This window comes from Pituophis catenifer, unplaced genomic scaffold (assembly GCF_029215685.1).
Source record: "Pituophis catenifer annectens isolate HBS135680 unplaced genomic scaffold, rPitCat1.0.hap2 SCAF_2, whole genome shotgun sequence".
Lineage (NCBI taxonomy): Eukaryota > Metazoa > Chordata > Lepidosauria > Squamata > Colubridae > Pituophis > Pituophis catenifer.
Genome location: NW_027256882.1, coordinates 35,926,831 through 35,952,233, shown reverse-complemented (window position 1 = coordinate 35,952,233; position 25,403 = coordinate 35,926,831). Strand labels below are relative to the sequence as shown.

At 37.8% G+C, this 25,403-nt stretch overlaps 1 protein-coding gene across 1 annotated transcript in view; it reads left to right on the top strand.

Moving 5' to 3' along the window:
* LOC139310107 (vomeronasal type-2 receptor 26-like) overlaps positions 1 to 25,403 on the top strand; it is a 31,065-nt gene extending 5,662 nt beyond the window's left edge. Inside the window, exons 2-6 of the mRNA XM_070934264.1 lie at positions 6,980 to 7,265; positions 8,062 to 8,889; positions 22,504 to 22,731; positions 23,936 to 24,062; positions 24,502 to 25,403. Of these exons, the coding sequence (XP_070790365.1) occupies positions 6,980 to 7,265; positions 8,062 to 8,889; positions 22,504 to 22,731; positions 23,936 to 24,062; positions 24,502 to 25,403 (2,371 nt within the window). The remainder of the gene's footprint in view (positions 1 to 6,979; positions 7,266 to 8,061; positions 8,890 to 22,503; positions 22,732 to 23,935; positions 24,063 to 24,501) is intronic.

Here is a 25,403-nt window from a genome sequence, read left to right as displayed (position 1 = left end):
GGGGAATGATGCTGCAAAATCTCCATTCCCATCCTACTCTGGGGCCAGCCAGAAGTGGTAATTGCCAGTTATCTGAACTACTCAAAATTTCCACTACCGGTTCTCCAGAACCTGTCAGAACCTGCTGACTTTTACCCCTGGATGATAAGCACATTAGTGCACTTACACACGATCCTTCTACTGACGACTTAAATATGATGTAAGGCCCACGGAAGTCAATTTGTGATTGAAAGTGTGAAAATTTGTAGCTGAGACAACTGAATCAGGTAAGACATACCAGACTTTAACAACTCTATTACAGACTTCCGGTTGGCTCCGCGAGCCTCGAAGACGCTCTTTTACGAGGGCCCCATCCCTGGTTCCATAAAAGCCCCAGAACAGCCGAAAAACAGCTGTCTGGAGGTTTGGAACCCTCTCCCCGGGCAAAGGGAAGAGAGAAGAGCTGACAGGCAGAGGTAGAGCCCCCCACGTGCGCTAGAAGAAATCCGGGGGCGCAAAGGGTGTGGGTTCCCTATTGAAGCCTGTCAAGCTGCTCCGGACCAGGGAAGACTCCGCTAAAGCGGAGCTAGAAGCCGCAACAAAAATCTGCTGAAAATAAATGAGGGGACTTTTAACATCTTTACTTTGATTGCAGACAGAGCAAATCAGGAGAAAAAAGGGAAAAATTGCAAGTAACACTTTAACTCCGTTTTAAAATGCAGAAAATGGCGCCTGAGGATGGGAGGAGGAAGCTACTAGGGAAAGTGCCTGTTAACGCTTGTTAACGTTTGCAATAGTGATACAGCTACTGAATTACACCTTAAGAGAAAGTTTTAAAGTGGAAGCGGCCAGGAAAAGAATTTGGTATTGACTTTAACTAAAATTTTGCTTGTATACTGTGTGGAAAATAGTTGGAATTGTCGTCCTGATAACTGGATGAATACAAAGTGGCTGAAATATGGCTGACATCAGGGCTGGTGAATCAGCAAATTCTCAAGCTGTGACTGTTCAGGTTTTTCAAGAACTTCTAGACTCTTTTAATTCTGCTCTTTTGGATACAATTGAAAGAGCTTTTTCAAAAAACAGCTTGGAAAATCATAAGCAGTTGTTGGAGGGGCAGCAGGAAATTACTCAGAGGAGTTTGCTTTTGGAAGATCAAGAGGCTGTCAGGATTGAAAGGCAGGCTGGCACAGTTGAAACAAAGGTTTTGGCAGATGTTTCCATTCAACTGATAGAAAAGCAACAAATAGACTCTTTATTGCAAGCTGACAATCTTTATGGCAACAAATTTTGGCTATATGGACAAAGGAATGGACTGAATGATTATACAAGCAAGAAGAGTCGAAATGGGGATTTCAAATTAGAAAATGTGACTTCAAGAAGAGAGCGAGTATTTCAGAAACATCAACCTCAAATCAACATTTTAAAATTTTCAAAAATAAAATTGGGGGGAATGTTGAAAGAATTTATTAAAAAAAAGGATTGGAAAAAATATAGAAAGAAGAGAAGAACAGAAGATTAAGTATTTGCTCTTTTTTTCTTTTTGGGGAAGGAAGACTCTAGTAATAAACTGAAAAGTTTAATTACATTGGTATTGTTAAAGGCTACTTTAGGACAAAATGATATAATAAAAAAAAGTCAGAGGTATTAAAATGGCTAAATGAAAATTTGAAAGATATCTTCCTGTAGATTCTGAAATTTGTAGTTGTAAATATGTGTTTTAATCGTATTAAGAGATTATAAAATGTTTAACATAAGATTATGTTATTTTAAAAGATATATGAGATAAAATGTCTAAGATTTTAAGATGCCCAATTTTTTTGAAGGAAAGAGGATTAATGTTAAATTTAGAACTCTATTAGGGAGTAATGCTTAAAAAGAATGATGTTCGGGGGTGTGGAGATGAAACTTAGCCATGATTTTCACTGTTTGTAACATTGTTAAAGTATTGGATTATACATTAAGAAAAAGTTTTTTATAACTAGGAAGAATGAAATTAACTTAATTGGTCTTGAGAATTTATAAAAGGGAGGTTGATGAATTGGAGTAAGGTGAGTTAAAGAACGCGTGTGAGGTTTTTTTTTATTATTATTATTGAAAAAGTTTTCAAATACAAGTTTTTCCCCCTTTTCCCCCCCTCCCCCTCCCTAACCCCCCCTCACCCCTCCTCCCCCCCTGTGACTTCTTCATAACAAAAAACCAAATTCATAACAGATTACTTACTCCCTCCTCTAAATACTGACCTTTACTTACTAGAAATATTATTAATATTATAACATCCCCTTTTAACCATACATTTCAAAAAAGAGAAAAAAAAAGAAAAGAAAAAAAAGAGAAAGAGAAAAGATTCTACTATGACATTATATGATGACTTCTAATTTAACATATTTTTATAACCCCCAATTTAACAATAATCTGCCCTTTTTCTCCTCTTTCAAACTTTTATCTATATATTATTTTACAACATTTCAAAACCACCTTCCGCTTTAAAAATATATAGTAAATCCTGCTTTAACATTTAATCTTTTGTGTATATTAATATAACATTTTAAAGCGGCCTGCCCCATAAATCCTAATTTAACATTTATTCAACTCTGTCCATTTCCTCCACTCCCCTAAATATATCACTTAAACATCCCTTTTCTTAAACTAATCAGTCTGTAAACTAGCTTATTCACCCACTTTCCTGCAAAATTGCCATACACAACAATTCTTAATATCTTGAATCACTACCCACTCTGCTTAAATATATATATATATATATATATATATATATATATATATATATATATATATATATATATATATATACACGTATATATTCCAATATATCTAAATAGAAAAGAAAAGACAATGACTTTAAGTTTATAGTCCATATAATATCTTCTTTGAAGTCTTTCCGCTGGATTATTAAGACCATCATCCATAATAGGGTAACATAGCTTCCTGATGCAACAGTTTGTTCAAAATCTTCAATCATATCTGCCCCCATCAGTAGTAAATATCCTCATATATATATAAAAGTAAAAACAACCACCCGAGTGACATTATAGTTATATTCCATATAGTTGTAATTGTGGCTTTCATCAGGATTATTGATTCCCATCATCCTAGTGGGTAACAACCAGATCTTCTGCATGCCCCAACGTAACTCTCTTGCCTTGTAACTCAAGATAGTTATAATATATTTATCAGTACAAAAAAAAAATCCAAAGTAGATGATTCAAATCCAACAGTTTAAGGCTCTTTTCACATCCCAGAATTACGGCAATGCAGAGGTCTGTCACTGTCCTCAGGATAATATTAACCAATACTTCGCCTCCACTATCTTTTCACATATTCATACATTTTTTAAAGTCACTGGCTTCACTGTTGCTTGGTTTAGAAATTTCTATTTTTGTACGACCTATTTCTTTTTTTCTTTTCTTTTTGTGGGTTTAATTTCCATCCTGGTTTCCTTTCTACAGATTGTATATCAACTAATTGGTTTTCATTCTGCTTTATAGGTTGATCTTGTTGGTTTTGTTTTTGTATCTCATGTTTCTTTTTTGCCCCTTGTATATCATCTGGTTGGTATCCATACTTGTCTTTGACTTGATAAATCATCACGTTAGAGTCAGATGGCACTTCTCTCAAATTTGTAAATAATCCGGCTGGGGTATCCAAAAAATCCAAAGGCAATTTATCTGGTACAGTCTCTGTAATTCGATATCTTCCCTTTATTTCCAACTCCTTCTGCTTATCCTGTATTGTGCCTAAAGATGTTAAATTCATTTTCAAAATGTTTTGATAAAATTCTTCTGCTCTTTCAACAGTATTTAACTGGTATCTTTCTCCTTGATATCTCAATATAATACCAACTGGGACGTCCCACCTAAATGGAATATTTCTTTTTTTTAACTCAGTCACCAAAAAACCAAATTTCTTCCTTTCCGTTAATATCTTAGGTGGGAGTTCTTTGTAAATCCAAATCTTTCTTCCATACAATTGCAAATTAGAATTGAAGGAATTTTGCACAATGTTATTCCTAATTTCTTTATCTGTAAAATAAATCACCACATCTCTAGGCAATTGCCTTTGCTTTGCAATCCAGGAGTTTATTCTGTAAACTCTGTCAATCCTACAAAACACTTCCTCAGGTTGAACCTTTAAAATCCCAGCTAGAATTTCAGAAGATATTTTCCTTAAATCATCTCTGTTATTTTCCTGCAAACCTCTCAGTCTTATCGCATATTCAGTGAAATTATATTGTACCATTAAAACCTCTCTTTCAATCCTCTGTTGCAAATTTTCTACATTGCCAGTCTTTTGATCAGCCTCCATTTTAGGTTTTTCTTCTGAGCTATTATCTTGAATATTTATCAAATCATTTTCAATTTTTTGAATTCTATTGTCCAAATTATCTTGAGTTTCTTCCATTTTAGACTCTAGTAACTTAGTATTTGCATCCAACTGTATCATAAATTCTGAAAAGCCATTAGCCATTTTTAAAATTTTTCGCTCCAAAAAATCAAACTTAGATTTCACCAATTCTTTAATTTCCTGCTTAAATTTTTCAAGGTGCTGATTCACAATCTCATCCCTTCTTACAATATCCTCTAAGAGAAATTCTATTATATTAAAATCAGGTTTCTGAGACTGGAGACTTAAAACTTGTTCCTTTAGCTTGTTAGTGGGGGAATCCCCCCCACTACTTGTTTGTCTGACTTTATAAGTCTCAGTGCCATGTTTCCGCCCAGGCAAGCTTTGTGAAAAAAAAAAAAGACTTCTTTCCAACCAGAAGCAATATCCAATCCCCAGGAAAAAAAGAGAGAGAAAAAGAACACGGGAGCGAAGTTTTGTCTACAATTGTAGCCAGTGGTATTTATTCCGCTACATTGTAATAATAGAGAACGGAAGGACTTTCCCTTTCAGCCTCTTCTCAAGCCTCGGCAGACGCCATTTTAAAAGTCCTTTTTTTTTTTTTCCTCTTTCCTTTCCCCTTTTCTCTTGAATAGTTTTTATAAAATAAGTAAAATACTTGCGATTCTGTATCACAGCTCCAGCTCACATTTTCTTTAATCAATCTGTTAAATTCGCAGGCTTGCTCTTGTCGCCTGGCTCTGCATATAGCAGAGGTCTCCCAAAGCCCGGAGCAGCGGCTGGGGATATGGGGAAGCTCATCCGCTCCGTCCCAAAAGTAAAAGAAAAACTTTTGGGACTATGCAGAGAGTTCTACCCACCCCAGCCGGCTCTATCTCTGTTTCCTCATGGAAACGGAGTTTTTTCGAGCCGCCATTCCATTGTGAAGGCGGCTCTAACAGGCAGTGGAAGCTGACGATCCCACGTGTGAGTTTTGAATTTTATAGATAGCTTATTATAGCGTATATTTGTTAGATGCTATACCCTGTTTTTGCTCTGGGAAGTCAGGGGGAGTGGGGAGGCTGGGATAAAGGGTGGGGTGGGATAAAAGTGTTGAATAGAGAAATGTTTTAACAGAAAATTAAATGTGGGGGAAATGTATAAATAATGAAATGACAATATTAAGAATGATAGTTATTGGAGGAGTAAGATGTAATGTTTTAATAGAAAAGCAAATGTGGGGGAAATGTAATAATAAATGAAATGATAAAATTAAGTTGCAATAGTTAGAAGATTATAGGAATAAATGTACAATTAGGATGATAATGCAGATAGATAGAATAAATCTGAAAAGAAACTGAAAGAAAGTATCTATGATTAGAATACAGGAGTTGCTCAGATACTAAAGGAGGAGAATATTCCACAGCAAAGAAGTAAGGAGAGAGGAGGAAAGGGTAGAAAGAGGAAAGGGAGGGAGAGGGATGGAAGAAAGAGAGGAGGAAGGGAAGGGGATAGGAGTAGGAGAGAAGGTGAGAAGGGGGAAAAGAAGAGAGAAGTGGGGGAAAGGAAAAGGAAGTAGGATGAGGTAGGAGAGGAGGAAGGAGAAAGTAGGAGAGAAGAGGAGGGAGGGAAGGGAAAGAAAGGAGGAGAAGAAGAAGGTTTGTTGTGGAATGAGGGAAGAAAGAGAAGAAGAGCAACTCTGAATGTAATTAAAATGCCTTATTTTAATGCTTTCTTTAAGGGAAACATGTATATGGAGGATTTCTTATGTATAAGAAATGTACAATTTATGTGGGGAAGGGGAAAGGGTGGGGAGGAGAAAATTGTTTGTATTTCTTATAAAACTTTTCAATAAAAAAACAACAACTCTATTACAGAAATGATATTTTTACAGTCAAGTTTAGAACGATTTACATGGAGTTTAAAGCAGCTGTTCGTGCATATATTATTGTGATTAAAACAGAAAAAGTCATTTACAGGTAAAACATTATTATGTATAGTTTGGTATTCAATACCTAGGCCTGACCGCAAGCGACACAGTTCTATGTTATCCAAATTGAGAATTTCGAGCCTAGTAGCATAGGGAATTCAATTGTGTACAGAAGAGTGCAAGACTTTTCTCGTGAAATATTTCTAAACCCTCTCAATTGTACTGATGTAAGATATATGGTGGGGATCCCAAACAGTTGAACAATACTCTAAGATTGGTCTAGGATAATTTTTATAAACTGTAATGAGCAATAAAATGTTTTACAGAAAAAAAGCTTCGCCAAATTAACCTTACAACTCTTAATGCTTTTTTAGCAATGCTGTTACAGTGAGCTTTGGAGCATAAATCGTCAGAGATACAGTAAGTACACCTAGGTCCTTAACAAGGTGAAGGTCATCTGCTAGATCAATGCCACCTAGCTTATACTTGATATTCTGATTACATTTACCAAATATGTAAGACAGAGCATTTATGAATTGAAATTTGAAGTTGCCAGATAGATGACCATTCAGACACATAGTCGAGATCACTTTGCAAAACAACAGAATTATCTGTAGAATTGAATATTTTTACGTCATCGGCAAAAAGAATGCAATTGCTTTTAAGTTGATCACATAAATCGTTGATATAGAGCAAAAAAAAAAGATGATGAAATTTCTTATGTTGCAGTGACCACACCTTCTACCACATTCTGCCCTTCTTGTTGGCTGTTCATGAAATCAACCAGAATTCAAGGCTCTTACCCAACATCACCCTGGGCTACAACATCTATGAGAACTTTTTCAATGCAAGAATGACCTATGAGGCCATGCTGGATGTGCTGTCTACAGGACAGGAGAACATCCCAAACTACAGATGTGGAAAAGAAAAGAACCTGCTGGCGATTCTTGAAGAGATGGATTCTGAACTCTTTGATCATATTTCCAATGTCTTGAGCATCTATAAATTTCCACAGGTATAAAGCCAAATGAAATTAATTCCGTGTTGTAAATTGTTCAAATTTGCCTAGAAGGCAGCACTTGTATATATTTCTCCAAATAAATTAAAAGTCAGAGAGTAAATCTTAGAAGAGCTGAAAGAATGTTTAATACACAAAGTATATGTATATGTTTGTGTGTAAACACACACGTATGTGCGTGTGTGCGTGTGTGTCTCTATATACATACAATGCTGGGCTTCTGCCGGTTCGGACTAGTTCTAGTGAACTGGTAGTTCTGGTGCTCATTTGTCCCTGTCTATGTCACCTGCCCCCATCCTATCCTATCCTACACTTTCTCAGTTCAGATGATTTGCATGCCTCAGCTGTTTTACTTACTGGGACTGCTGGACCTAGAAGGTAAGCTGTAGATGTTAAAATTGGTGTATTTTGAATGCTGCGCACGCGCACAAAGCACACACTCAAAGAAACACACACATACACACAGACACATATGGTTGGACTAGAAGACTTTCCAGCTCTATTCTGATTGACTAATTGAATGAGTGGATGGGTGACCCACAGAGTTATAATGTGACCAGAAGGGTGTGCTCTTTAAAGACCACCAATGAACATCACCCACAGATAATTCAGAGCTCCCTGGTTTCAAAGGGAGCATACAAGACAACAGGACAGAACATCAAGGGAACCAGCAAAATTCATGCAGTTATCATTTGAAGTGTCTCTCAGCATTGTGGAAAGGCCCTTAGATTTACCATCTGACTTTTATCATTAAAACTGGTACAAACTACCAATACCTTCTCTTTCATCTTAGATCAACTATAGTATCACCAACCAGATGGCTGAGAAAAATCATCGTTTTCCTTTTTCATATCGGATGACCCCAAACCAAGAACCTCCTGACTCAGCAATTGTCAATCTGCTCCTGCAGTTCCAATGGACGTGGATCGGCCTCCTTTCTCGGGACAATGAAAGAGGAGAAAAATTCAAAAGACGCTTGGAAGTTCTCGCTCTAAAAAATGGGATTTGCATTGTCCTCTCAGGAACTCTCCCAGAAGCAAATATGCAGACAAGTGCTGGAGAAACTTTCACGCAAGAAAAAAGAAAAATGTTCGTTTCTCTTATCAAGAGTCAAATAAAAGTTATAGTATGCCAATTGGATTTTCAGGCCTCGGGAATGTTAGCAGCAATAATACAAAGAATTGATACATCCATTGTGGGAAGGGTGTGGATTGCAACAACTTTGACAGCTTTAAGTATAGATACTTTTTACCTCTTGGTTGATCTCCAAAATAAATATGCTTTGATTTCCTTTCTCATCCAGACAAAGAGAAAGACTCAGTATTATGACATTAAATCTTTTGAATCTATGGCCCAATTGGATGGAAAGAAAGCATTCCAATGTTCTTATTCAAGTCCTGTGTTATCTAAGAAAGTTTGGAAAAAATGCAGAGAAAAAGAGAATTGGGAATTCCCATCCCATGATGTGATTGCCACAATCCTGTCTCTGGATTCCTCCGGTATTTCCCAAATAATTCAAATTGTGGCCTGGGTCCTCAGTGCTGCCTCTTCCTCCCAACGGAGTAAGAGGAGAATGCAAGTTGGAGACCATCAACCACCCCAGATTGTACAGCCATGGCAGGTAAGTCTTCTCCCTTGAGGTTCCATTGATTCTTCCCTTCCAATTCCTCAATATTAAATTAGATGTAGAAAGGGGTGAGATATTCCAAAGAGCAGTTGCCCAGTTTGTGGTATTTGAGAGTGAGCGTCAACCCTGAAGCTGACCTGAGCAAGGCCATCTTGGAGGCTTCAGATAGACATAGCTTGAGTATTGTAGCCAAAACAAAATCCTTTCTCCTGGGAACCAAGGACATTCCCACTGATGGCCGGAGGGAGGATGAGTGAAGTCACAAGGCAACCGGATGACACTTTGATTGGACCATGTGACTGATTATTTGGAAAGAGGAGGAAAACTTTTAGTTAGGTGAAAATTGTGGGAATATTTAGAGTCACTTTTCACCAGCCTATGCCTATATGAAATGTCCAATAAATCTGATATTTGAGGAACCTGCTTGCCTCAGAGTCTTGTTTGCTATGGGCGTTTTACTTGGAACCCTGACATTAAACCAACTCTAAATGTTTTTTTTTCTTTTTTTTAAATTTTATTTAATTAAAAATAGACAAACAAAAACATACATACATACAAAGCACAACCTAAACAAACTATACATTTAAATCAAATCTTACAACTTGAACCTTAAGAAAAAAGAAAGTTTGTTCAGTATTATATATATATATATATATATATATATATATATATATATATATATATATATATATATATATATATACACACACATCATTCATTATATAACGATATTTTAAGATCATTTCTTGATTATTGTTTCCTTAGTTGGTATTTATTTTTTTATTTATTTTATTTTGAATTTGTATACCGCCCTTCTCCCTGAGGACTCAGGGCGGTGAACAGCCAAATAAAAACATCAAATACAAATATTAAAATACAGTTAAAAATATATATATAAATTTGGCCCCATTAATTAAAACGATAAACAAAACAATTAAAAACACTTAAAAAGAATTAGGCCAGCCCGGCTTGTTGGAAAAAGAAGGTTTTAAGGGCATGGCAGAAGGCACAGAGGTCATGGATTCTCCTTATCTCTGGGGGCAACTGATTCCAGAGGGTGGGTGCCCCCACAGAGAAGGCCCTCCCCCTGGGGGTCACCTGCCTACATTGTTTGGCTGATGGCACCCCGAGGAGGCCCTCTCTGTGGGAGCGCACGGGTCGATGGGAGGTCGTCGGTGGCAGCAGGCGGTCTTGAAGATAGCTAGGCCCTATACCATGGAGCGCTTTAAAGGTGATAACCAACACCTTGAAGCGCACCCGGAAGACCACCGGGAGCCAGTGCAGTTCACGCAGGAGCGGTGTTACATGGGAGCGCCACGCTGCTCCCGTCACTACCCGCGCTGCTGCGTTCTGGACCAGTTGGAGCCTCCGGGTGCTCTTCAAGGGGAGCCCCATGTAGAGAGCATTGCAGTAATCAAGGCGAGAGGTTACGAGGGCATGAGTGACTGTGCACAGGGAATCCCGATCAAGAAAGGGCCGCAACTGGTGGATCAGGCGAACCTGACAAAAGGTCCCCCTGGTTATAGCTGTCAGATGTTCCTCCAAGGACAGCTGCGTATCCAGGAGGACTCCCAGATTGCGAGCGCTCTCTGTGGGGGCCAAAGACTCGCCCCCAATAGTCAGTGATGGAGTCAACTGACTATATCGGGATGCCGGGAACCACAGCCACTCAGTCTTGGAAGGGTTGAGCTTGAGCCTGTTCCTCCCCATCCAGATCCGTACAGCCTCCAGGCACTGGGACATCACTTCAAGGGCATCGTTGGGGTGGCCTGGGGTGGAGATGTACAGCTGAGTTTCATCAGCGTATTGATGGTATCTCACCCCAAAGCCACGGATGATCTCGCCCAGCGGCTTCACATAAATGTTGAACAGGAGGGGCGAGAGGACCGACCCCTGAGGCACTCCACATATAAGAGGCCTCGAGGTCGACCTCTGCCCCCATTCCCTTTCTATCCTACTAATTATTTTTTATTTTGTTTTCCTTTTCTCTAACGAATCGTACCATCGTTGCCAAATCAGGTAGTACTCTGTATCTTCCTTTTCTTGTATTTCTTTGGTGAGTCTGTCCATCTCTGCACATTCCATTACTTTTTGTATTATTTTATCCTCCAATGGCGTATCTTCTAATTTCCACATTTGTGCAAATGTGATTCTCGCTGCTGTCAGGATATGGATTATCAAATATTGTATTTCTTTTTCATAGTGGTTTGTTAGTATTCCTAATAGGTATGTTTCTGGTTTCAATGGCACTCTCTGGGTAATAATTTCCTCCAATTGTTTTTGGATCATATTCCAAACATTTTTTGCCTTTTGGCATGACCACCACATATGGTAATATGTCCCTTTGTGTGATCTGCATTTCCAACAGTCCTGTGTGGTATTAGAGAACATCTTTGCCAAATGTGCGGGAGGAAGATGCCACCTGTAGAAGATTTTGTAAGTATTTTCCTTATAAGGTACAGACATTGTCAGTTTGGTATTTACTTTCCATATTTTTTCCCATTTATCGAGTTCAATATTATATCCAAATTTTTTTGCCCATGTAATCATATTCTCTTTCACCACTTCTTCCTCCAATTTGTATTTTAGTAAATAATTATAAATTTTAGTTATTAATTTACCATCTGATCCCAATAGAATTTTGTCCAATTCGTTCTGTTCTTTTTGGATTCCAAATTTTTTCATCTCCATCTTATGTCTTGATTTTATTTGTCAATACGGCCACCAATCAATGTCTGTACCCTGTTCTTTCAGTTCTTCTCTTGTCTTCACTTTTCCTTCATTGTTCAGCAGTTCATTGTTTGTTCTCATCTTGTCTATGTCCATTGCGTTTGGATATATTTGGGCCTCCATGGTTGAGAGCCACCTTGGAATTTTGTCGTAATGATTTTTCCTTATTTCTGTCCAAGTCTTTGCAAGTGCCTCTCTGATGAAATGTTTTCTAAAATGTTCATGTTGTCTGAATTTCTCCTCCCATAAGAATGCACGCCATCCTTTCAGTAGGTCAAATCCCTCTAGTGCCAACATGTGTTTATTTTTTAGTGTTATCCAATCTTTAATCCATGTAAGTGATGCTGCTTTATAGTAAATTTGCCAGTCCGGTAATCCTAGGCCACCCCTCTCTCTGGTGTCTTGAAGATGTTTCAATTTGATTCTTGCCCTTTTTCCTTGCCAGATGTATTTTGATATCATTTTATCGAGGTCTTTGAAGTATGTTTTTCCTGGATTTATTGGTATTACTTGAAACAGATACAATATTTTCAGCAAGATATTCATTTTAATGGAGGCGATTTTACCTAAGAGTGATAATCTTAGTTTATTCCATATATCTAGGTCTTTTTGAATTTGTTTAGCCAATTTATTATAGTTGTCTTCTTTGAGTGTTGATACTTTGTTGGTGAGCCAAATTCCTAAGTATTTTATTTTTGTTGTTGTCTGTATTTCTAATATGTCTTCCAATTCTTTCTCCTGTGCTTTCATCAAATTTTTCGTTAATAGTTTTGTTTTTTGTTTATTAATTTTCAATCCTGCTACTTTTCTGTATTGTTCTATTTTCTCTAATAATTTCATCGCCGATTGCTGTGGTCATTCTGAGATAAATACCACATCGTCAGCGAATGCTTGTAATTTATATTCCTGATTCTTTATTTTTAGTCCTTTTATTTCTTTGTCTTTCCTAATTTCATTCAATAATATTTCTAATGCTAGTATGAATAGTAGGGGGGATGGGGGCAGCCCTGTCTCATCCCTTTAGATATCTCAAATTGGTCCGTTGTCTCTCCATTTATCCATATTCTCGCCGTTTGTTTGGAGTATATCCTCTTAATCATATTTAGGAATTTATCACCTACTCTCATTTTTTCTAATTGTGATGTTAAAAATGTCCAGTTGAGATTGCCAAAAGCTTTTTGTGCGTCTAGGAAAATTAATGCCATTTGTTTGTCCGGTTTTTGCTCATAATATTCAAGAATATTAATCATCATTCTTGTATTATTTTTAATTTGTCTTTTTGGGATAAATCTGTTTTGGTCTGGGTGAATGTAATCAGTTATAATATTTTTCATTCTCTGTGAAATAATTAGAGTGAATAGTTTATAGTCCACGTTCAGGAGTGAAATAGGTCTATAGTTTTTCATTTGAGTAAGGTCGGAATCTTCTTTTGGTATAAGTGTAATAATTGTCTCTGTCCATGATTGAGGAATTTTGGCTTCTGAGAGTGCTTCATTAAAGACCTGTAATAAGATATTATCTATTAATTGGTGCCCAATTTTATAGAATTCCGATGGTATACCGTCAGGCCCTGGGGTTTTATTGTTTTTCTGTTTTTTTCTTGCCTCCATTAATTCAAACATCGAAATTGGTCTATTCAATAATTCTCTTTGGATATCGTTTATTTCTTGGATGTTGGTTTTACTTAAATAGTCTTTAAACTCTTCTTCTCAGATTTCTTCCTGTGTATATAAATTCTGAAAAAAGTTCTTTACAATTCTTTTTTTATCCTAATTCCTGTGGTACATTTGTCCTTGTTCATCCTGTAATTGGTATATTATTCTTTTTTCCTTTCCTTTTTTTAATTTGTAGGCCAGCCAATGTCCTGTTTTATTTGCATATTCAAATTGGTTTTCTTTTGCCATTTTAATTTTCCTCACTATATCTGGTTTTTTTTTTTTTTTTAATTTGATTTATATGCCGCCCTTCTCCAGAGACTCAGGGCGGCTTACAATGAGTTAAGCAATAGCCTTCATACTTTTGTATATTTTATACAAAGTCAGCTTATTGCCCCCACAAACTGGGTCCTCATTTCACCTACCTTAGAAAGGATGGAAGGCTGAGTCAACCTTGAGCCTTGGAGAGATTCGAACCAGCAGAAATTGCAGGCAGCTGTGTTAATAACAGGGTGCGTAGACCACTGTACTATCAAGGCTGTTGTTGTTATTAAATTTATTTTATGTTTGGTAAGATTTTTTTTTCTTTAGTCATTTTACTGTGTGGTTCTTTCTGTAGTTCCGCTTCATAGTTTCCAAGTTCTGTCAGTAGATTATCTTTCCTTTGCTGTTTGTCTCTATTTTTCTTCGCTTTATAGGAAATTGTTATATAGGCTTTAGTGGTATCCCATAAATTTTGCAATGATGTTTGTTCTCTCGTATTTATTTGAAAAAAATATGTTCATCTCTTTCTTAATCATTTCTATGTATTCCTTATCATTTATAATCTCTTTGTCCATCATCCATCTTTTTTGTTTTGGTTGGCCTTTCCAAATTACTATTATTGGGTTATGATCCGCCCATACATTCGGTGCAATTTCGATTTCTTTTATGTCCTTCCTTAACTCTGTGGTCATCCAGGCCATAGCAATCCTGGACTAGTATTGATGCAGATTCAAATAAAATGTGTATTGTTTCTTGATTTTGTTCAGTTCTCTCCATGTGTCCTGTAATTGTAGTTCTTGGGCCATATCTTTGAAGGTATCTGGAAGTGTCTTTTTCCTAAATTTATTATTTTTGCTACTTTGCTACTTTTGCTACTTTGGTAATCATTTTCTATATCTACAATCGCATTGTAGTCCCCTACAATACATATATGTTCATAGTCTAATTCTTTAATTATGTTATGCATTTTTAAAAAATATTCTTTTTGATTTCCATTCGGTGCGTAAATTGATATTAGTAATATATTTTTGGTTTCCATCTTAATATCAATCATCAGGACCCTGCCTTTTCCGTCTGTGTAAATTTGTTTTGCTTGTATATGATTTTTGATATATACTGCGATTCCCTTTTTTTTTTTGTTCTGTTAATGAAGTGAATAGTGTTCCTAGTCTTCTATTTTCTAATAACTTTTGGTGTTGCCTTTTGATATGCACTTCTTGTAGGTTTATGATATCCATGTTTAATTTTTGTAATTTTTTAAATGTGTATGTTCTTTTAGTTGGTAAATTTAGTCCGTTTATGTTGATTGAAATCAACCTTATTTTTTGTCCCATTCTTCTTACTTATCTGTTTGTTATTCTAAGTCTTCTTGTGTTCCTTGTTATCATTCGTGTTTTCCCCCTAGCTCCTTCTCGTTCCATCTTCTCCCTTTCAGTTCGTCTTTTTTCTTCTTGTTCTCTTTCCTTTTCCTCAGTAGAGTGTTCTTGGTTTTTGTTATCTGGATCTTGTTTGGTTTCCTGCTCTTCTTCTAATATGAAATAGTGATCAAAAAATTCTTGTGCTTTCTCTAGTGTGTCAATTTTATGTTTCTTATCTTCCCAGGATATCAGGATTCCTTCTGGCACCAACCAGCAAAACATTATTTTATGTTTATTCAATTGTGTTGTTAGAAAGCTATAATTCTTTCTTTGTTCTCTAATTCGTCTCAGGATCTGTTTTAGGGTTATTATTTCCTTCCCCTTATAACTAATTGTTTCTTCTCTCATTAATTTGTAAATCTCTTCCTTCACTGTTTTGCGTGCAAATCTAATATGGATCTCCTTGGGTAATTTATTCCTGTGGGCATAATTCGTATGGACGTTGTAAATTTCATCAATTTCCCTACTGATTTCATCTTTCTCCTTCTGGGTAGCTTCCGCTAATATTCCCATCATCAAATTCTCTTAAGTCTTCTTCTCTAGTTTCCGCGATGTTTTGGAACCATAGGTAAAAGGATGCTTTCTCCATTTCTAAATAGGTAATTGAGTCTTCCAATTCTCTATTTAGTGCTGTTTGGCTTTGTTCCATATTGTCAATCTTTTTCTCTGCTTGATCCATTTTTACTTCTATATTCTGGATCCGTTGTACATTTTTTACAATATTTTGTTGTATTTTCTCAATCTTATCATCCATTTTTTTAATGTTGTCATTTATTTCTCCTACATCTAATTTCAATTCTTCATGGTTTCTTCTCAGTTCCTCGTGATTATTCGCTATCGATTCTTGCGTCTTATTTATTTATTTTTTATTTATTTATTTTTCATATTTGTATACCGCCCTACTCCCGAAGGACTCAGGGCGGTGAACAGCCATAATAAATACAAATACATATAGAAGTTAAAAACTATTAAGAAACAGATTAAGTAATTTAGGCTCAAAGATTAAAAAAACATCCAAATGTATCTAAAGAGGTTTAAAACCCAATTTAAAAGACAGTTTAAAAGCCAATTAAAAAGGGAGAGTTAGGCCAGACCAGCTTGTTGGAATAGAAATGTTTTCAGGGCTCGGCGGAAAATGCGTAAGTCTTGGATGTTTCGTAACTCCGGGGGAAGCCCGTTCCAGATGGTAGGTGCCCCCACAGAAAAGGCTCTCCCCCTGGGGGCCGTCAGTCGACATTGTTTGGCCGACGGCACCCTGAGGAGTCCCTCTCTATGGGAGCGAACTGGTCGGTGAGAGGCTATTGGTGGCAGGAGGCGGTCTCGTAAGTACCCTGGTCCTGAGCCATGGAGCGCTCTAAAGATAGTAACCAAAACCTTGAAGCGCACCCGGAAGACCACTGGGAGCCAGTGCAGCTCGCGCAGGAGGGGGGTTACATGAGAGCGCCACATTGCTCCCATTACCACCCGCGCGGCCGCATTCTGGACCAGTTGGAGCCTTCGGGTGCTTCTCAAGGGGAGCCCCATGTAGAGAGCATTACAATAATCCAGGCGTGAGGTGACAAGGGCATGAGTGACCGTGCATAACGAGTCCCGATCCAGAAAGGGATGCAACTGGCGAATCAGGCGAACCTGATAAAAAGTCCTCCTGGCTACGGCCATCATATGCTCTTCAAAAGACAGCCGTGAGTCCAGGAGGATGCCCAAGTTGCGAACCCCATCTGTGGGGGCCAACGACTCGCCCCCAATAGTCAGAGATGGCGCCAACTGACTATATCGGGACGACGGAAACCACAGCCACTCGGTCTTGGATGGGTTGAGTCTGAGTTTGTTCCTCCCCATCCAGATCCGTACGGCCTCCAGGCACCGGGACATCACCTCGAGGGCATCATTGGGGTGGTCTGGGGTGGAGATGTACAGCTGGGTGTCATCAGCGTACTGATGGTACTTCACCCCAAAACCACGGATGATCTCACCCAGCGGCTTTACATAAATGTTGAATAGAAGGGGCGAGAGGACCGATCCTTGTGGCACCCCACATATAAGGGGCCTCGGGGTCGACCTCTGCCCCCCTGTCAACACAGACTGCGACCGGTCAGAGAGAAAGGAGGAGAACCACTGTAGAACAGTGCCTCCCACCCCCAACCCTTCCAACCGGTGCAGCATGATATCATGATCGATGGTATCAAAAGCTGCTGAGAGGTCTAAAAGGACAAGGACTGAGGAGCAACCCCTGTCTCGAGCCCTCCAGAGATCATCAACCAATGCGACCAATGCTGTCTCTGTGCTGTACCCGGGCCTGAATCCCGACTGGAACGGATCTAGATAATTCGATTCATCCAGGTACTGAGGCAGTTGTCGTGCAACCACACTCTCAACAACCTTTGCAACAAAGCGAAGGTTGGAGACAGGACGATAATTTGCTAATACAGCTGGATCCAGGGAGGGCTTCTTGAGGAGGGGCCTCACCACCGCCTCTTTCAAGACGGTGGGAAAGACACCCTCACTCAAAGAAGCATTTATAATCTCCTGGAGCCAGCCTCGTGTCACCTCCCGGGAGGCCAGTACCAACCAGGATGGACACGGGTCCAATAAACATGTGGTCGCCTTTAGTCTGTTCAGTATCCTGTCCACGCTTTCGGGAGTCACAGGATCAAACTCTTCCCAAATAATATTCTCAGGACCTGCCCCTGTCATATCCTCTGGATCAATCCAGTCAGAGTCTAGCTGTTCACGAATCTGAGCAATTTTGTCATACAGATATTGTACAAAATCTTCAGCTCTACCCTCCAAGGGGTCTTCCCGCGTCTCTTGATGGAGCAGAGAGCGGATCACCCTAAACAGGGCGGCTGGGCGATTATCTGATGACGCAATAAGAGTAGAAAAGTAGTTACTCTTCTCTACTCTTATCACCACTAGGTAATTCTTAATATGAGATCTTACCAGTGTTCGGTCGGATTCAGAACGACTAGCCCTCCAACTGCTCTCTAGGCGTCTTTTCCGGCGCTTCATCTCCCTCAGCTCTTCAGTATACCAAGGAGCCAGGTGAGACCGGCGCCGGGTCAGAGGCCGCAAAGGCACATCATCCCCTCCTGGATCATGGCTTAGACTGATTGGATATTTTGTATATTGAATGTAGTGGAGGTTTTTTCTTTGTCTGAGGATAGCATTGTATCAATTGTTTTTTGTTGTGCTGGTGAGGATATTGTAGCTGTCTGATATTAATTTTTGTAGCTGTTTGATATTAATTTTTTCCCTGTCTTGGTTATTGTTGATGGGACTGTTGTTATCATCTTTATTTTTTGTTTTACGATTTCCCAAATTCTCATACACTGTGTTTCTTATAGAACTGATGTACTTTTATTTCTATATTAATATTAGTATTAGATTTGTTCGATATGTATGATTGAGGAAAGGAATCAGTGTGTGAGATATCTTATCTGTTTTCTTACTTTTTTGTTATGTAGTGACTAATTTGTGTATTTCTAATAATTTCACTTAAAATATTGTTATATAAGGGTGAGGTAGGTCAGTTGAGGAGTAGGGAGAAAATAAAATAGTTCAGCAATTCATTACTCTATTCTTATTCCTATTCACTATAATATTTATATATCAGATAATAAGATTAATAAATCACACTTTTTTATTCTAAATACTTAATTATCAATGATTTTTGTGTACAGTCTAAAATCGTCAACCAGCTTATTTTACGATTACTTAAAATTGCTATAAAAATTACTATATCTAGGCAATATCTATATAATAAATGTATATAGTTATAATCAAAACAGTTTCAATTAATCAATATATCTCTATAGAAGTCTATCAAGTTACTCACAGAAAAGAGGAGAAAGTAAGAAAAGATAATACTAATCAATATAGTTAATATGCAATATAATAATTCTAATTTTTAGACAATATCAATACCTAAATCTAAAGTCTATAATTAACTATCTAAAATGATATGGCACTTATTACTAGTATTGTATCAATCGTTCAATATCTAAGATTATTTATGAATATATATAATTTATAATATTTCTTATTTATTTATGTTAATTACTTAAGCAAAGTTGAGTAAAATCTAAATTTAAATATATAAAGTAAATGAAAATAACTAATTACATATATTATTAAGTATATAATAGATTAAGTTTATCCACTATATCATGTTTAAACAGTTAGATTTTACTTCCGTGATCTTCCTTCTTCAGTCCATCTTCTATCACTCCAGTTTTAACAGTTTTAAAGAAATTTGCTTTAAATAAGTCAGTATCTTCCGATTCTTCAGTAGAAAAAGGTCTCTCATTTATATCTTTTTACAGAGGGATTCAATGTATCCTTCTGGTATCTAGTTACAATGTCTCGTGTCTGTTGTTCACCTCACTGCCGTCTCTAATTGTAAAGTGAAAGTCTCTCTTCTCCAAGTCTTTTATCCACCATTCATTAAAGTTTCCGCTATACGCTTATCTCTCAGTCCGTGGTTTTTTTCCTGGGTCTTGCTTTCCCGTTGTCTCTCACCAAAATCACAGTTCTAATTTTACACACTTTCCTCTTTCACTTTCCTGCGAGAATTGAACTCGCAGTAATTGCAGGCAGCTGGCAGCTAAATACTACTTTAACAGTAGTTTAGTCCACTGCGCCACCATAATCTTACATTATTTAATTATTCAATATTTCAATATGTTATTTTTATGCCAATCACCATATTATTCAAACATTCTTAATACTACCATCGTTCACGTTCTGATTTCCCCTCTTATTATTACTTCACCTTATTATATAAAGATGTGTATTCCATTAATTCTCCTCTCTCTAGTTTCCGTCCCCTTTCTAACTTTTAATTTTGTCACTATTATATTGAAAAATATTCTATATTCTAAATATTCTATCTACGTTTTAGTGAAGATTTAGAGTCAGTTTTCACCATCCTATGCCTATATGATATGTCCAATAAAACTGATATTTGAGGAACCTGCTTGCCTCAGAGTCCTGGTTGCTATGGGCATATTATTTGGAACCCTGACGGTGAGTTAGAGAGAGATAATAGAGAAAAATCTTTCAAAGTTAAACAAACTGTTCTAGTTTGGGATGCTTTTGTGACAGAAATAGCTCTATGGTGACAGCATAATTTTCAAAACTAAACAAGCATCAGAATATTCAAGCAATCCTCAACCTTTTATTGTGATCACAAAATTATCTCCAACCTAAGGAGTTCAGATGGATTTTTTGTTCTGGATTAAGATTGAATTGTGCTGGCTAAAAGTTTCTAACATAGCAACAAGATATAAATCAAAGCATCTTCTGGAGGCAACAAAAATTTCATCCATACATCTCCTGAACTAATCAATATGCTTCCATAGCTCTTCTTTGAAAGAGATAACATCACTATGCAACTTTTGTTACATTCCTAGCCCAAAGTTAAACTCCGCTAACTTCATCTTGATCAGGACTGATGGCAAAATTGTATTCTCCATCTTCTCCCATTACACGTTTTCCCATGTCTGCCAGTGGTCCTGCCTCCGATGGGCTGTGATGGTGAAGCAGCAAAACATAGAACATAAAACATAGAATAATAAGAGTTTGAAAGGACCTCAGAGGTTTTTCTAGTCCAACCCACTAAGCAGGAGACCCTATGCCATTTCAGACAAATGGTTGCCCACATCTTTTTTTGAAAGCCTCCAATGATGGAGCATTCACAACTTCTGAAGGCAAACTATTCCATTGGTTGATTGCTCTCACCATTAGGAAATTTCTCTTTAGTTCTAGGATGCTTCTCTTATTCGTTAGTTTCCAACCATTGTTTCTTGTCTTGCCTATTGGTGCTTTGGGAAACGTTTTGACCCCCTCATCTTTGTAGAAGCCCCTCAAATATTAGAAAAGTGGTATCATTTCTCCCCAGTGCTTCTTTTCCTTAGACTAGACATATCAAATTCCTGTAACTGTTCTTTTTATGTTTTAGCCTCCAGCCCCCTAATCATTTTTGTTGCTCATCCCTATAGTCTTTGCAGAGTTTCAATATATCTTTTTTATATTGTGTTGACCAGAACTAAAGACAGCCTAGGATTGCATTGGCATTTTTTCTACTGCCAGACATTGTTGGCTCATATTTAAGTGATTGTCCACTAGGACTCCAAGATCCTACCCCTCCAAGATCTTTCCTCTTCAATTCCCTTGCCTAGATCTTTTTTGAACATATTGAAGAGTGCTGGGCCTAAAATGGAAGCTTGGGGTACCCCATTGCTTTCTTCCCTCCATGTGGATGAGGTTACCCAGAGGACTACATGTTGAATATAATTTGTCAGCCAGTTACAAAGCCACCTGATGGTGTTGTTATCTATTCCATGTTTTCAAGAATGTGAGATCAATGCCATATTCTTTGGACTATGAAATGCACCTGACACACCTTAATTTAGACAAGGAAAAAAAGTTTTTGACCGCTGAACACTTCATTTTTTGCCCCCCCCCTTTTTTTTGCCCTTTTTTTTTTTTTGCCCTTTTCCAGCCTTTTTCTAGCCTATTTTTGGGGCTTCTCTTGCCATGTTTTTGAGGCTTTTTTCAGCCCTTTTGCCTAAGTGTAAGACCTTACTTTTATCTATGTTGAATTTCATTTTGTTAGATAGGGGAACATGTTAAATTTGTCAAGATCTTTTTGGATCTTGAGCTTGTCTTCTGGGGGTGTTGGCTATTCCTGCCAGCTTAGTGTCGTCTTCAAATTTGATCAGTTCCCCTTCAATTCCCTCACCTAGATCTTTTTTGAAGATGTTGAAGAGTACTGGGCCTAAAATGGAAGCGTGGGGTACCCCAATACTTCCTTCCCTCCATGTGGATGAAGGTCCCCATAGGATTGCATGTTGAATATAATTTGTCAGGCAGTTACAAAGCCATTTGATGGTGGTGTTATTTATACTATGTTTTCAAGAATGTAAGATAAATACCATATTTTTTGGACTATAAGATGCATATTAATATAGAAATGGAAAACAAAAACCTCTGGCCTCTGCACGGTCCTTTCTTTGTCCCTTTTTTTATCCCTTTTCCAACCTTTTTCCAGCCTGTTTTCAGGGCTTTTCTTGGCCCATTTTTGAGGCTTTTTTCATCCCCCCAGAAAAGCCTCTAAAACAGGCCAAAAAAGCCTCAATAAAAGCCTGATAAAAGCTCCAAAAATGTGCCCAAAAGGCCTGAAAAATGCTGAATAAAAGCTGAAAATGGGCTGCGCAGAGACCAAAAAATGGCCAGTGGGTGGGCGAGGCTTCAACAATATTTGGTCTATAAGACCCAAAGACATTTTCGTCCCCTTTTGGAAGACAAAATTGTGCGTCTTTTAGTCAGAAATATACAGTATTTGAAAAAGAGCTGTAAATTCCTGGACAATGACTGAAAGAAGCTTCCCATGAAATGTTGAATCAATCTGTTTCCGACTGCAGTGATGATTTGATGAGGTTGAAATATTAAGAGTACCTCCAATCCAGAATAATAGCAAGAAAAAAAAAACACTGAATAAAGGCTCAAATTGAAATGTCTTTTTTTCTATGTTTCTATAGCTTCATAGGTTCCTGAGAAACTTCCAACATCACAATATTTCCAGAGATGGGATTTCTTTTGATGAAAATGGAGTTCCTGTTGGAGACTTTGATATCATGCAGTGGCCATCAGTTTTTAACAAATCAGATGTGGGGGTGAAAATTGGGAACGTAGAAAGACAAGCCTCCTCAGAAGTCAAGATTTCTGTCAATCAAAGTGCCATCCAATGGCCAACTTTATTTAACAAAGTAGTTGAGACTGCTTGGATTTTGCTCTTCTATTTATCTCCATATATTTCTGCTCAGAAATAATTCTTATTGAGGCCAATTGAGATAAATTCCAAATAAGAGAACTTAAAACCTCAGTAGTTTATTAGATATCATTTTACTTCAGAGGTTTTATAATAATCTATCACACGCTGGAACCTGCTGCATGGTTTTGAGGGATTTGCAATCTACATTATTAAACTGGGATATGTTGCCATAATTTATAGTACATCAAATTATCTTGTTTTCAGTAAGAGAAAATCCAGAATGTCTATGGAGATTCTCAGTCATCCAGGTCATGATTGTGGCAAAGGGGCTTTTTCAAAAGGCACCTGGACTTTGTTTTCCCTTCAGGAAGTTTCACTTAAGCTTCTTCAGTTCTGTGTTGTAAACAGGATATAGATTCAGCAATTGCAGGAAGATTACACACCCATTTGCACTATTCATGTGACTCTGAGGGCATAGATAAATTCCAAGTGGCCTCAACAACTTTCAGAAAGACTGCTAGCCACCAAATGACTACGAGAAATATAAATCCTTCCATACTTCACCATTTAGTCAGAACTGAAGATCTTCTGGAATGAGAAGCAAAACATCTTCAAGGGAAAACAAAGATCAATTGTCTTTTGAAAAAGAATCTTTGGGAGAAAATACAGAATATGAAGGATTTAGCCCACTGAATTGCATAAGAGAAAGATATCATTAAGAATGTGGCAAGGAAAGTGAGGGCTAAAAAAGTAATTTACATATGATGATGCAATGATCAGTTGTAGGAGAGAAAGATTGGGACTCTAGAGAAAGCTCGATATTGGAGGCTGCCTGAGAAAGCAAAGATGAAGAAAAAATATATACAGTATTTTTCGGAGTATAAGACGCACCTTAGTTTTCAGTGAGGAAAATAAGAAAAGAAAAATCTGCCTCTGGCTACCAGCATCCATCAGTATTCATCTGGATAGTGTCCTGTTGGTGTGTGAGAGAGTTGAGGGCTGTTTGGAAACTGAAAAGTATTTGCTGGTGAGCAACATGGCAGGAGCCTCGGCGTGTCTAAAATTGTTTTAAAGCTTCATGCTATGCTGATCTCTGGAACTAAAACTGGAAAAACTTCTGAGCTTCTGGAAGCCACTTGATTTCAGTAAATCCTTCTAATGCATATATTACCCTGACTAATCGTTCTGTTTATGTTTAGATGGTGCCTTATTCAAGATGTACAGAAAGTTGCTCCCCAGGTTATGCCAAGCTTGTGAGAGAGGGAGCCCCAGTTTGCTGCTATGACTGTTCTCTGTGTATGGAAGGAACATTCTCTGTGCAAGAAGGTACAGTAGGTGGATCCACAAAAATAAAAATAAAAAAAAATCAGTATACAATCAACATGCTATGTTGTTTTGGGGGGAGTGTTTGATAAATAAGTAAGAAAAATATTACATTTCTTGAAGGCATCCACAAACTACAAATATTTGGCACTATTGCCATGTTTGGATGATGATGTGAACATTAAAAGAAATCATGAAAGGTTGCTGATTTCTATTCAGTTGTTACTTTCTTGCTTTGTTTTAGGAAAGAAGATTGAGAACTGATAATCACATTCATCTTCAGCCTTTAAAAAGAGTGTTAACTAATGTAGTATTGTATGGATATCCCTGGGGAGAAATATTATATTATTCCTTGAAAATGAAGTAACTGATTTCTGATATGGTTTTCATGCTCCTACAGCTGCACAAACAGATTAAGGATAACCATTTTTTTTTCCCTCAGATGCAGCCCATTGTGAAAAGTGTCCAGATGACCAGTATTCCAATAAGAAGCGAGATCAGTGTGTCCCCAAAAAGATAAGCTTCTTATCCTATCAAGAATTGTTGGGACTCATCCTGGCTTTCTTTGCCATCGCTTTGTCCCTAACCACCGCCTTTATTCTGGGAATCTTCATGAAATACCGAGACACTCCCATAGTCAAAGCCAACAACTGTGAACTCACCTACATCCTCCTGGTTTCACTCCTGCTTTCTTTCTTGACCTCCCTTCTATTCATCGGTCGCCCCGTGAAAATGACCTGTCTCCTCCGACAAACCATTTTCAGTATCGTTTTCTCAGTTGCTGTGTCTTCCTTGCTGGCCAAGACTGTCATGGTGGTGGTGGCCTTTCTGGCCACAAAGCCAGGCAGCAGCATGAGGAAATGGCTGGGGAAGAGTCTGGCCAACTCTATTGTTTTATCCTGCTCTGGTATTCAAGTAGGCATCTGTATGATGTGGCTGGGAGTCTTTCCCCCATTCCCAGATTCTGACTTTCATTCCCAACCAGAACACATCCTGCTGCAGTGCAATGAAGGCTCTGTCACCATGTTCTACTCTGCTCTTGGCTACATGGGTTTTTTGGCTGCCATCTGTTTCTTGGTGGCATTTCAGGCTCGAAATCTGCCAGGGGCTTTTAATGAAGCTAAACTGATCACCTTCAGCATGTTGGTTTTTTGTAGCGTTTGGATCTCCTTTGTTCCCACTTATCTGAGCACCAAGGGGAAATACATGGTAGCCGTGCAGATCTTCTCCATCCTGGCCTCTGGCCTGGGTTTACTGGGCTGCATCTTTATCCCCAAATGCTACATTATTATCCTGAGACCTGACATGAACACCAAAGAACATCTCATGATAAAAAATCATTAA